At 38.4% G+C, this 14,650-nt stretch overlaps 1 protein-coding gene across 1 annotated transcript in view; it reads right to left on the bottom strand.

Moving 5' to 3' along the window:
• Positions 1-14,650, bottom strand: part of ADGRV1 (adhesion G protein-coupled receptor V1) — a 358,311-nt gene that overhangs the window by 222,875 nt on the left and 120,786 nt on the right. Inside the window, exons 79-85 of the mRNA XM_059836928.1 lie at positions 14,385-14,627; positions 9,427-9,834; positions 8,232-8,416; positions 6,947-7,196; positions 6,641-6,780; positions 5,497-5,657; positions 683-783 (exon numbers count right to left, since the gene is read on the bottom strand). Of these exons, the coding sequence (XP_059692911.1) occupies positions 683-783; positions 5,497-5,657; positions 6,641-6,780; positions 6,947-7,196; positions 8,232-8,416; positions 9,427-9,834; positions 14,385-14,627 (1,488 nt within the window). The remainder of the gene's footprint in view (positions 1-682; positions 784-5,496; positions 5,658-6,640; positions 6,781-6,946; positions 7,197-8,231; positions 8,417-9,426; positions 9,835-14,384; positions 14,628-14,650) is intronic.

The raw sequence follows: 14,650 nt of genomic DNA, 5'->3' as shown, positions 1-14,650 counted from the left end.
TTAAAACCACCTTCCTTTACCTGACAGCTGCTGCCAAACTGTCTTTACTTCCTCTCCAAACTAGCTCACTAGCTAAGCAGTTACTCTGTTAAAATCTTCTTTCAAAAATCTTGTTTTAAACTTTTAAAATCATTGCATGGCAAAGGAAAAGAGATCAGGAGAGTGATGTATTTCAAAGACTGGGGATGAATGACGAAATTACTTAGAACCACACAAATTGCACCTCTGTAATTAAAATTATTACATTTACACACCACATGGAACTGTTTACAAGAATTATTATTCAGAGATCAGAATTACATATAAAAGTTAATATGTAGTGCATTTAAACAAAAAAACAGGTCACAGACAGAAAAGCCTGTGGGCCCAAACAGACAATAACTTTCAAAATCCTTCAAAAGTTAGAACTGAACACAGCATTCCAGACGTGGAATGCCTTCTCACATTGCTATATCATCCATCAGTTTTCATTAAATATTTTCAGATAGTGTGTAATTTCATTTAAATTCCCAACACAGGATATGAATATTGCATTAATTTTAAGTGTCATATGTTGAAACTTCACATTTTCCAAAAACATTTACACTGAAGAAGATCTGTTCCGACACAGCCATGAAAATGAAGAAGAGGAAAGCAGACATGTACTTACTATACATTTTGAGATTTCAGCCTTTTTTCTTACCTGAGTACCCAAACAAGCAGCCATCATATGAGTGAGAAGTTTAGCTGCAAACATGGCACACCTGGTACAGAAAAGGTGGGAGATGATAGCCAAAGTGAAACCTACACAGAAATGATAATGAAAAAAGTAAAAAAAATATAAGGCATATTTAAGTTTAGACAGATAAACTGTTCTATATTATCCAGCAGATGTTTCTCAAAGGTGCAGATTACCTAAAAAAAACCCAACCAAACAAACCTTACAGGGAGACTATGATAATTTTGGTTCACACTGGGATCATTCATGAGTTTATTTCAATATGAAATGTATTTAAGTTTATTTCAACATGAAATGTATTTAATGTTCCCATAGGCTTGGGAGCTAAAATAATTTCATAATGTAAACAAGCAATTTTTGAAAAGGGTTTCTTTGATGTCCCTTTCTGCATGATATGGGTGATTATAATAATAGTTATATGCAAAGCAAAGTTAACAGTTTAGTGCTCATATTAGTGCTCCCATAAAAGGTTTTTAGAAACAGTTACATAAAAAATGCATCTGTTGAGTAGCACTATTATAACAGATAGTTATAACCTTCTAAATGCCAGTCTCCCGTTTCATCTGTGTTGAGCATAGAAATTTGTTATAGCAGTAGTCAGGAGGAATGATGCCAGCTTTTGTTTCACTAATTCATTGTAAACATGAACACAACAAAGGCCCCTTTCCTACCAGTAAGTAGCTCCCCAGGAACTACTTACTGGTAGGAAAGTTAAGCCACCAAGAAAAGCACTGCTAAATCTCAGAATTAATTGGATTTAATTGTGCACTTTGACACTATAGTCAGGGCAGGAATTTAGGTAATTAAGGCATATCTTTCAGGTCGGTCTTGAGATTGACTATTTGTTCAGCTACCAGTATTTGTAAGAGATAAGTAAAATAAATAATTGCTAAAAGTATTATTTCTAAGTATTTTTAAATAACTTAAGTGATATTTACATGACCATCTACATGGTCTCTTTTTCTAATATTTTTAATATTCTTTTTTTTAATATTCTATTCACACCCAAATGGAAATGTCAGGATATATGAAAAATACCCGTATCACTCCTAAGGAATTTGTTACTTAAAATATTCATTTAAATCTAGTAATATGTATCATCACACAAGTAAACATCTTCAACCAGCCAAAAAACTGAAAAGCATTGGAAAGCATTTGCCTCAAGTTCAAAGTAAATCCTTAACCAAACTAAACTACTTTTATTTTTAAAACACATTTTAATGACATATACTATAAGTGATTAGTTCTGAACAATGATCTGCATCTTTATTGATTCCAATTCAGCAAAATTTTTTCTAAGCTTTTGCATAATTTTTTTTCTTCAGTTTCTATAGCATTTTGCTTTTTACAGCATTTTGTTTCATCAACTTATTGTTTTTTCTCTGTAATACAGCAATTGTATTTTAAAATCTGTTTATTTTTATGTGCTAGAGTCTCCTTTTCTTATTGTTATATACAACCATCAATTTGTGTGGAACAGGTAAAAAACTGAGAGGTTTTTCCTCTTTCTTTGTCTTCATTTTCTTTGGCTGATATTTTAAAAACATTAAGGACCCTAGATTTAATCTGTTGGGGCAGTTTGCTTGGAAGGGATAAATTGGTGATTTAGATGCTTGCACAATTTTTGATACAGTGATGATCTAATATAGAAGTCATAAACCTCACAAGAAGGACACCCAGACTCCCATTTAAGGGGGTTAAAGTTAGTAGAGAATTCCATTTAGCATATTTTCTTAATAAGCCAATTACTCTTATTGCCTATAAATGCAAGAGCTCATTTCCAACCTAAATAATTCTGTGCTTCGAAGAAAATTTACTTTAATTTGTGATTGCTGCAACATAATAGTAAACCAGTTGCAATCTGAAGGCCTCCTTCAGAAGCCAAGTTGAGTTCTCAACTCAGATCCCCAGCTTCCTGCCTTGCATTTTGTGATTTAGGCTGTTGAAGCTGCTAATGAAGAGTCATGTTACACATAGGTTAAACTCTTAGAATTTTTTCCCAAGATCTTGGGCAGCAGTAATGCTGTGCAGAGTGTAATGGAATCTATCTCCCCTGAGTTATCATTTCTGAGTGTAAATTCCAGCTAAAATTGTCAAAGAAATTTGACAAAGAGGATTACAGTACTCCTGCTAGCAACACAGATGAATTTAAGATTTTTAAGTTTCTTCCCCCAAATGAATGACATATTATCTCTTTTCAATAAACCATCCCAAGGAAACAGCCAATCAGGCAAGCAAGGACCACGTGTAGGAGATTTAAATTGCTCTAGGGAGCATGTAAGCCAGATCGGGCAAACAGGGGCATGACACAGCAGTCAGGGCATGGTACAGCAGTTTGCACAGGAGGGAGACAGCTGCTCTCCTGTGGTGGGTTGTGTTAGATGGGTGTGTTTTGGTTGGGGTTGTTTGGTTTTTTTCCCACCAACTTGACTAAATCCAGCAATGTTTTACAAATGATCAAAGGCCTACTGCTGCTGCCAGCAAACTGCTGAGCCCAAACAGAACCTGCCAAGAAGGACACAACTGTCCAGATCCCTGGCTGCAAGGAGCCTGGGGGCAGTAGCAGGGGACAGTGCAAAAGGCACCTGTGCGTGGTGTGAGCCAGTGAATGATCTGCTCTGTCTGGTAGCAGAGCTTAAGCAAGAGGTGGAAAGGCTAAGGAGTATTAGGGAGAGCAAAAGAGAAATCAGCTGGTGGAGTTACAGCCTTGCAACCCTGAGAGAAGCTTGGCAGGAGTCAGAGGAGCCCTGTCCCTCTTACCACCAGGCAGAAGGAGGAGACCTAGCAGATGGGGGAATGGAAATAGGACCTACTTAGAGAGGTCACAAAAATTCCCTCCTGACCCCCTTCACCTTTCCAGGTGCCCTTACAGACTAGGTACAAGGCCCTTGGTCCAGAGACTCAGGCAGATGATGGTAAACAAAAAAATCTGGAGAGTCTCCCAGGTGCACTTTGTCAGTCGGATCACAACCTCAGGAAATTAAGAGTAAAAGAAGGGTAGTTGTAGTAAGTTCACCTTCTGAGGGGAACTGAGGGCCCCTGTATGTCACCCAGACCCATTCCACGGGGAAGTCTGCTGCTTTCCTGGGCCCAGGTATGGGATATCAGCAGGAAATTCCTGAACTAATTCACCCCTCTGATTATTACCCACTGCTGCTTATCCAGGTTGGCAGTGATGAGGCTGACAAGAAGGGTACCAGGTCATTTGAAAGGACACCAGGGCTCTGGATTGATTGGTTGGTGCGGCAGGAGCGCAGGTGTGGTTCTGCTCAGTTCCTTCAAAAGTAGGGATGAATGATAAAAAGAATAGGAAAACCCATATAACCACTAAATGGCTGCTTAAAGGCTGGTGCCAACAGAGGAATTTTGGTTTTTCTACCATGGGCAATTTTTACAGCACCAGGCCTGCTTCAGTCAGATGGGCTCCATCTGTCCAACAAGGGCAAAAGGATTCTAGCCCATGAGTTGGCAGGGCTGATTGAGAACGCTTTAAACTAGGTTTGAAGGAGGAAGGGGATAAAACCAGGCACTCCAGAGGTGAGCCCAAGGGTGGTAAGCCAGAGTCAGGAGTGAAATCAGCAGCACAGCTGATGATGCAAGCAGTGTGGGTTACCAACAAGGGGCTGGAAGCCATGGTACAGCAGGAAAGCGATGACAGAGTCACCATCACAGAAATGTGGTGGGATGACCTGCAGGACTGGAGCACTGCAATGGATGGCTACAAGCTCTTCACAAGAGACAGGCGAGGGAGAAGAGGTGGAGGGGTAGCTCTGTATGTTAGGGAGGCTCTGGATACCATGGAACTGGAGATTAATGACAATAAGATCAAGTGCCATGGGTAAGAATCAGAGAAAGGCCAACAAGGCTGACATCCTGGTGGGAGTCTCCTACAGACCACACAATCAGGATGAAGAGATGGATGAATTATTGTATAAGCAGCTGGAGGATGGTTCAAGGTTGCCAGCCCTTGTTCTTGTAGGAGATTTAACCTGCCAGGCATCTGCTGGGAACTCAACACAGAAGCAGTCTAGAGGTTCTTGGAGTGTATAGAGGAGGGCTTCTTGTCACAAGCCGTCCACAGGGGCTCTGCTAGACCTGCTGTTTGCAAACAGAGAGGAGCTGGTGGGAGATGTGATGATCAGGAGCTGTCTGGGGCACAGTGACCATGAAATAAGAGAGTTCTTAATATTCAGTGAAACAAGGATATTAAAACTTCAATAAAACTTCTACACAAGGCTTCCAGAGAGTGGAATTTGGGATGCTGTTTTGGAGAGCACCTTGGGAAACAGCCCTCAAAAGCAAAGGGATCCAGGAAAGTGGACATACTTCAAGAAAAAAGCTTGAAGGCACAGGAACAGGCTGCCCCCATGTGCCAAAATATGAGCCAGCAGGGATGGGAATGGGCTGCCCAGGGAGGTGGTAGAATCACCACCCTTGGATGGGTTTAAGAAAAGACTGGATGTGGAACCCAGTGCCATTGTCTAGTTGGCAAGGTTGTGTTAGGCCATAGATTGAACTCGATGACCTCAAAAATCTTTTCCAACCTAGTTGATTCAGTGATATTTCTATGCCTGACTTTTATTCCAGTGGCAAAATTTGTCAGTGTGCAAATACCAGACAAGGTGGAACCTCTAATAACATGAAGTTAGTTAATATTCTTTCAATATTCCACTTAATAAAAAGATTATTATCAGCTACCAAAAATGTTAATAATCAATCAACCAGTTTTACTGGTCATCAGTTGTTATTAATGAGAAAACTGTCTTAAATGAACTGACCTGAAATACAGATGAATCCAGAAGAAAAAAAAGCCTTGTTGTATGAAGACAAGTTATCTGTTTGGGCATAAACTGCATAAATGGACATATGAGAACAGGAGCATTCCACATAATCTGATGTGTCATCAACCACTTTGCAGAACCCGCTATCAGACAGCCAGCTGCAAAACAAGTTTCACAAAGTTGGAAATGGACTTGAGTAATTCACATTGTAAGCAGGCTTTAAAATTTTTGTTGTATTCCTGGAATACCAACTTCCCTGAATTATTGCAGAGGTGTTTTCTGTAATCTATCATGTGCAGTGCTCAGAACAGAAGATTTGAAAGAGAGTAAAATGTTGCTTATAGTTTTTTCATGTTCTTTTTTTTTTTTTATTTTTGTAAATGTATTGAATTTAACTTTTTTTCACTAGAGAATTTTTGTGGCCATGGTTTTAAAATTTCTGCTTGATTGCTAGGTCTGTCTGACTTTTCAAATAGTTACTTTGTTTGCTCAACACCTTATCCTGTTATGGAGAACATCTTATACTGCTCTTTTTTGGTTTGAAACTAAAATTCAGGTCGTTTTTTGTTCTTTGGTTTTTGTTGAGGTTTTTTTCAGTATTGCTGAAGTAGCTTGGAAAAACAATAAGGCATACCACAGGTGATAGCCTAAGCCATTTCTACTGGAATTTGTAGGTAAAAGGAGAGCATACAGGTAGATTGTGGTGCATTGCCTCCTGAAAACAAATAGTTTGTATCAATAGCAGGCTGGTATCATCCAGTTGGTCTAATGAAATTGAATCTAAATCAACTAGACTTCAATGGGATACAGAACATTATTATCTCCAAGTCATTAACACATTCATTGATGCAATTCTGAGATTTATGGCCTGTCATTGTAACCTAATGCATCATTATACAATCTAAATAGTGTTCTGATGAAAAAAGGGTAGAAGTCTGAGAAATATCTAAGATAGAATAACTGCTCATTTTATTATAAGAAAAGTTTTGTGAACTGGTAAAATGGCCAGAAAAATTAAGGAAAAAAGACATTAAATGGATCATTTTATATTTGCAAATTATTTAACTGGCATTATCACATTTTACACAAATAGATGGATTCATGGTAGAAAATGGAAAACTAAACACAATAATAAAACAACCTTTCAGCAGCTTGATTCCAGAGGAGACACAGAGACTTCTGTGGAACAATCCGACTTCCTTCAGCATAAATACGATAAATGACTTCATTGTTATCTTTCAAAGTTTGTGAACTCTGACCCTTCAAGCTCACTGAAAAAACCTGAAACAACACGTACAATGTAAAGATATATTTAATATTAAGATTCAACACAGTGCTCATTTTAATCAGTGCTCATTTTAATCAGAGACAACCATAAAACACATTATGTTTTGAGCAATATCTAGATTAAAACTAATCCTTGGAAAAAATTGCATTATCTTCAAACCTTGTTCTTCAGGGCAAGTTCTTTATCTCCAGTAAGGAACCACTGCTGACTGCTGTATTCTGTGAACTGTACAGATTCACAGTTCTCTTCTTGGGGAGATGGTAATACTACAGAGACCTCTAGTAGATGTTCAGGTACTTGAATAGAATCTCCATCTTTTCCATTAAATCTATGTCCATTGATTTGCTGAGGAAACCAGTTGTGAGCCATTATTGCAATATATGGGCAGCTGTCAAGGACATTTTTGCCTCTGTGGAAATGGAAAAGCAATAGGGCTGGTAAGTGAGACCAAGCTTCACTATTCATTACATAATGACTCTAAAAGGTATTTGTGATTTGTTAGTACTTTATCAATTCATCATTTTTAGGCTTGTGATATTTCATTGGCACTGTGTTTCAGTTTCTGTGAGGAAAAAAAAAAGGCTGAATTTTTTACATATTTCAGTGTCTCCATTTCTTCTCTGAGATTTGCTCCTTATGACCTGCAACTAAAACCTTTCCATAGAGAATTAGGTTATCAAAACACTCACCTTTACAACTTGATGTAGAACTGAGTCTAAAAAACAGGGGAGGCATTAAAATGGATGATGTGGCATTAATTTTTTTCCCAACAGATGATGCAAAACACTTGGAATAAAGAATTTTAACTTTTAAGTTCAAAACACTGAACACACATTCCACCAGCAGCTGTTTAATAGATCCCCAATAGGAGAAACAAAGTGTTTAAAACCATCTGTCTCATAAAAAAGAATAATCTCTTTCTCAGTCACCTATTTCTCCTGCCCATTAGCTTCATGAGGCTATTGCTCTTGGAGACAAAACTAGCAATGTAAAACTACGAGTAGCTTTAAATATTTTAAAACAATGTTCAAGTGGGCAAAACCAAGAACATACAAATTTCAAAATGCCAGTAGAAATTTTGGGTTGCTAACGTTCATCTAAGGCTTAGAACACAGCTCTGCATCATACAATCACATATTATTTTCTTAGCAAGAATAATGAATACATTTCCAGGCAATATTTGATCAGATCTCCTGACTCACATTTCCACATCTACGCCATACCAAAGTATCAGTAATGTGTTACACCCAATCTTACAAAGCACTATATATACTGGCAATATGACACAGTGCTTTGTAAGATCATGACACTGTAACAACATATTCACATGGAGTAACATACTAGATAGGAGATAAATCCCTTTTCTGAAAATATAATTTAGATTTTATATATTGGTAAATTGTTATGTATTTACAAAACATATTATGAATTCAAGCTTACTCACCTTTCTCCTGATGATCCACACTTTATCCCAGTCAACAGAGAAAAAGCAAACTTCTCAGTCACCTCAGCAAGCAGGCTATATCCTTGCGTGTCCTTGCGATTTGGGCTAGCTAGAGCACAGAGTATGTCATAGAAGAGACTTCTACTTTTGTCAGTGAGTAACAGTTTTTCACTGACACCTGTAACCTAATGAGAGGAGAAGAAATCAAACAACATTTTACACAAAGGAATCTGCTTGTAACATTTCCTCATGTTCAATGGTTTAGTGATATCTTCTCTGTGATTCTAATATTAATTCTAAAAGTTCAGAATATTTTTCCCAACTCCTGATCACATAGGAGCTTCCAAGGCATAAGACACAGTCTATCAAAACTACATAAAGATAGGCTTACTGGGGGATTTGATTATTAAAGAAGGGACGTGGCATTTTTCATTCTTTCACAAACCAAGGATTTTTGAGTCCTGAGAAGTTTTTAAATTATTTTCTCTGTTTTCTGTGTGGCAACAATCAAAAATTATTGGATATTCTTATAATGCTTTGTATCTAGATATTTAGAAATTTTCCAGTTTCTATGCATTATTCCAAGAGTCCAGAAAAGACAGAATGCCATAAAACTAATCCATAATTTTCACAGAAATTAGAGCCATGCTTAAGCACTCAGCTACCCTGAGAACCCAGTTCCCTAAGGTACTGGAGGAAAAAAGACTGATGCTTGGTTAAGACTACAGTAGACTCCAGCTGACCCACGTAGGATTTGCTTGTGTGTTGACTGCAGTCTGCTGTAAAGATAGGAGCAGGGGTTGTGCCAGGCCTAAAAGCAACAAAGGTGTGACCCAAGAGTCAAAAAAACATATTAAGCTCTATGAATCTGCAGCACCAAAAGGAAAATTGCACAGAAGAAAATATAGAGCTACAAGTATGTATGCAAAATTAATACTAGTTGCTCATTTCAACCTATTTGATTTCTGATTTCTTGCCACCTCCTAACTAGTGGCAGACAAACTCCTTCCTTGACTGTGGGACTTCACCATTTCCACTTTTGCAGTCTGTGCTTCTGAGTCACTGCTTCACTGATGTGGATGTGATCTGCCTTGTTTTACATTTTTATATATATATATATATATATGTGCCTTGTTGTGTTATTATACTCCAAATAATGTCATTAGTCATTTAAGAACAGACAGGAAGTGTTTACCTTATCTATTATATGCACCACAGCAGTAAGTTGCTCTTCTGTAGTTTCTGTAGCCACTTTGACATTCAGATTCTGAAGGATTCTGTGTAAAATGGTGTCATCAAGAGGCTGATGCAGTTGATCAATCAGTCCCCAAATTGGCAAGGAGTCCAAATCTGAGACAATGGTGATGTTAGAAATACCATACACATCATCTATCCTGGCACCACCTGTGGGATTAGAAAGTAGAACCTGGAAGCGTTTAGGAAATGGGTTTAAAGATCCTGTCTTTGGAGTCAGGGTCACATCCAGGAATGCATTTCTCTGTCCATGTTCAAAAGTCAATAAACCTTCAGATCTGGCAAAATCTTGTCCTGCCACAGCTGGATATATAAAGGTCCGTCCAATACGTTCAGGTTTTGGTAGTTCCTTAAAACAAACCGAAAGAGGTTTAGGTAACATTATGATTGATGTAATTGTTCAAAACCACCTGCTGTAGAACATACTTTAGGTGGGCAAAAACAAAATGTGTAAAAAAGAAGTCCTCTTTCAAAAAGCAGCTATGAGTGATGAAAATATTGCATTTAAAATAATTATCTCCCTGAATTAGTAATCAATCAAACCTAGGAGATGAATTATATATTGTCAATAGTAAAGAGGGTCTCTTTCTTTTCCAAAACAAAAACAACAAAACTTTTCTGTGTGAATAAATACTACAGAAACGTTAGCACATGTGTGAATTCCAGAAGGGTTGATATAAGAATGTGACTGCAGCACAAAGTCCCTCACTTTAGGGTAGAGAAAAGCATTACAAATGCATAGAAAACTAAATAAAAGTAAAGCAAAATTTTTGGAAATCTGTGTCCAAATTAATATCAATTCATGGTATTTTCAGTCCCAGAATACATAAAAGATGAATAATCCATTTAATACAAAGGCAAAGCAAATGCCATAGGATAACATGCAAGGTGGATATATTAATTTATTCAGTAATGCTACATGGCCTTATTTCCTTGGGAAGCAACACTGGTTTTACCTTCCATGAGGTTTGTAGTAACTGTTTCATTCTTCAAAGTCTTGTTCTTTTTGTCACTTGCCATAGCCTTGACATTATATCTGGTTATATAATAAACTTTCCTTAAGAGGAAACTAACTTCCTAAGCTATTATTCAATTGTATTATTTTTTCAAAAGTATATATTAATTTAATAAGGACAGCTTGTATACTGACTCCTAAGGAGAGGTGTCCTACTGAACAAAATGAGGATTTTTATTTGTGAAATACTAGACCCCTTTTGAAAATAATTAGCTTTTATTAGTAGAGTTTATTTATTGAATGAATCTAATATTTTCTGAGCTCATTGGAAAACCTGGTAAGTCAATGCAGCCTGTAACTGTTCAAAATTGCACTAGACATGATCACATCACCTGTGGAAATCCCAGGGGGAATTTCCTTTTGTTTATCCCCGCCCACTAAGAACTAAGAAATAGAAATAAGCAGAAATAAGCAGAAATAAAAGCACTAATAACAAGAACAATATCTAAGAAACCTTTGTAGGTTGAGATAAACGTCACCTTCCAGTTATTGCCTTCCTGTCTGCTCTGGCCCCTTATTTTAAAGCTATTAATACAAATACTTTAGTATTTGGCCATGCACCCTCAAAACCTAAAAATGTCCAAAGAAGGTTGGTTATAAAAATTACAAATGGATAAGAGACTGCCCACTATATTTTAGCTTAAATATACTCTGGACAGTAGCAATTTCTTTTCCATTTAACAGCTAAATAAGAGTGAATTCTTAGGCTGAATAAAGTGAAAATTTTTACCACACAATCTAATTGAAACACTGGTCAATTACTATATAATAAATGAATGGAAATACAATATAAACCTATATGGTTAAAACAGATGTGCATTCAATATAATAACAGAATGCAGAAGCTTTTATTATAAAGGGTGAGTATATAATAACTCATCCCCAAAACAATGATTTTAGGCATAAAATCACAAATATTCAAAACTGATCAGGCTAACTACTACTGATGGTGGTAAACTTGAAAGAATATCTCTTGTAGTCTGTGCCCTGATGCTGGATTCACACATACTAAAGAAGAGGCAGGAATCATGTTTTTGCAGATCTGCTAAAGGAGAAACTTCATCAGCTGCAATAATAATGAGTGAGGTATGCATTTAAGAGAAAAAAGTGTCAACAGCTAGAAGAGTCTTGTGCTACAGATGTAAACAACTCAAAAATAGTTGGATTATGGGGTTTTTTTACATAAAGGGCATAATCTAACAAAAAATTAATGGGGATGATAAAATTTACTTTAGCACATGCTATTTTTGATAAGAAGAACAATTTTTTTGTTTAGTACTCCAATAATTTTGAAAAAAATTTGAATAATTCCTCTCTCTTTTCCTATGTATGTTCTGGTACTAATAATAAATTTGTTCCCTAACAGAACAAGTGTCCTGCTGGGTGGATGTTGTATACAGAACCATCACAATAAAAACTTAATTTCAGATGAAAAAGCCTCAAAAATTGAATGCTCACAAGAGCCTTACAACAAAGAAAGAAACATATTAGATGCCTGGCTGACCATAATTTTTGAGGCCACTGAAAGATATTGCAAAAAAAAAAAATATTCTTGACAATGCAAAAACGTAAAGTTCTTTAAATAACGGAAAACCAAAGAAGCTAGGCTCAGCAAATGTTTACCTGTTTCCTGAAAAAAAAGCTAATCAGTCATATTTACTTTTAAGAACAATCCATTATTTAATTTATTATTATTAAATTAATTTCAATTATAAATGAATCATAAAATCCATGATTTTACGAATGGTGTGGGTTGAAAAGGATTTTAATGACCATCTAGTTCCAGCCCTCCTGCCATAAGCAGGGACCACTAGACCAGGTTGCCCAGAGCTCCACTGAACCTGACCTTGAACACCTACAGGGATGTGGCATCCACAGCTTCTCTTGCCAGTGCCTCACCACCCTCACCGTAAAGAATTTCCTGATATTTAATCTAAACCTACTGTCTATCAGCTTTAAGCCATTCCCTCTTGTCACTACATGCCCTTGCCAAAAGTCCCTCTCCAACTTTCAGATAGGAAAAGGCAGGCTGCAATTGGCACAGCCCAAAGCCACCTCTTCTCCTAGCTGAACAATCCCAATTCTCTCAGCATTTCCTCAGAGCAGAGGTGCTGCTCCATCCCTCTGATCAACTGAGTGGCCTCCTCTGGTCTTGCTCCAACAGCTCCATGTCCTTCCTGTGCTGAGGACCCCAGAGCTGGAGGCAGCTCTGCAGCTGGAGTCTCAGAGGGCCAGAATCTCCTCCCTCCAAAGCTGCCCACAGGGCTTTGGATGCAGGCCAGGATGCTTTTGGCTTTCTGGGCTGCAAGTGCCCATGGCTGGCTCACGTCCAGCCCCTCCCCAGCACCCCCTGACCTTCGGGGCAGGGCAGCTCTTGATCCATTCATCCCGCAGCCTGCACCGGGGTTGCTCTGAGCCAGGTGCAGCACTTTGCACTTGGTCTTGTTAAACCTCATGAGATTCCCAAGTGCCGCTTCTTGAGCCTGTCCTGGTGCATCTGGATGGCATCCCAACCTTCAGGAGTGTCAACCACACCCCTCAGCTTGGTGTCTTCTGCAAATTTGCTAAGAGTGCACCTGATCCCTTCACCTACACAATTAATGAAGGCACTAAATACCACTGGTCCCAATACACATCCCTGAGGGACACCACTTGTCACTGATTCTCTGAGCCATTGGCTACAGCCCTCTGGATGAGACCATCCAACCACTTTGTTATCCATCAAATAACAGTCCATTCAAATCCAACATAAAATCCATCTCTCTCCAATTTAGAGAGTAGGATCTTGTAAGTTATGTGTCAAAGGCTTTACAGAAGTCCAGATAAATGACATCTGTAACCCTTCCCTTCTACTCTGATGTAGTCATCCCATCATAGAAGCCCACTAGGTTGCTCAAGCAGATTTGCCCTTGGTCAAGCTGTGCTAGCTCTCTCCAAGCTCCCCCCTGTCCTTCACATGTCTTAGCAGAGCTCCTGGGAGGATCTGTTCTATGATTTTCCCAGGAACAAAGGGGAGGCCGACATGTTGATAGTTCCCAGGGTCTTCCTTTCTACTCTTCCCTTTTTAAAGATGGATATAGTAATACCCCTTTTCCAGTCACCAGGTATTTCACCTGATTGTCAAGACTTTTCAAGTAACAAAGGATACTGTATGGACAACATCAACCAGTTCCCTCAGGACTCTGGGATGCATCTCTTTGGGTTCCACAGAGCTGTGAACATTCAGTTTCCTCATGTGGTCATGAACCTGATTTTCCCATACCATGGGACGGACTTACGGACTTGCTCCCCCCATGCCCCATCCTGCTGTCCACCCACTTCAAAGGTGTAAGAAAAAAGGTTGTCAGTGAAGACTGGCAAAAAAAGTGTTAAGTCCATCAGCCTTTTGTTAATCTGTTGCTACCCGTTTCCCAGCATTGTTTATCAGGGAGAAACACTTTCTTTGACCTTCTCTTTCTGGTTAACATACCTTTCTGGTTAAAAAGCTCTTCCTGTTATTTTTTGTATCCCTTGCCAGGTTCACTTCCAGCTTCACCTTGGCCTTCCTTATACATTCCCATTCTATCTCTAGTCTCTTTCCACCTCACCTCTCCTTGCTTCAACTGCTTGTGCATTTGTTTCTTTCTCTTTAGTTTGACCAGCAGGTTCTGACTCAGCAATGCCAGTCTCCTGCCTTCATTGCCTGATTTCTTGCTCCTGGGGATTGCTAGCTCCAGTGTTCCATGGAAGACTTTCTTAAAGATCTGTCAGCTCTGTTCCACTCCCTTGTCCCTGAGGGCAGTCTCCCAAGGGAATCCCCTGACTATCTCCCTGAAGAGCTGGAAGTCTCTGCTTTCCTAAAGGTCAGAGAAAGATATAAAAATAAATTAAATAATAAGTCTTACCTGCATAATGTAGGTAACCATTGTGGTTACTGATGTACTAGAATCTCTAAGAACTTGCAGACTGATTAAAGCTGTCTTCTTATAAGCAACAGCAAATCGAGATCCCACAGCAAAATACACTAAACCATGAGGTGCATCACTTTCCAGGACAGTTATAAAAGCAAATCTGGCACTGTTGTTCAAAGCAGCTCCTGTGCTTACAGCATATAGCTCAACAAAAATATAAGTTTCAAATTCTGGTACCTGTAAGTGAGTGATTTTCATAT

Source organism: Haemorhous mexicanus, chromosome Z, assembly GCF_027477595.1.
Source record: "Haemorhous mexicanus isolate bHaeMex1 chromosome Z, bHaeMex1.pri, whole genome shotgun sequence".
Classification (NCBI taxonomy): domain Eukaryota; kingdom Metazoa; phylum Chordata; class Aves; order Passeriformes; family Fringillidae; genus Haemorhous; species Haemorhous mexicanus.
Note: the sequence above shows the minus strand (reverse complement) of the source record. Positions and strands in the feature narration are given on the sequence as shown.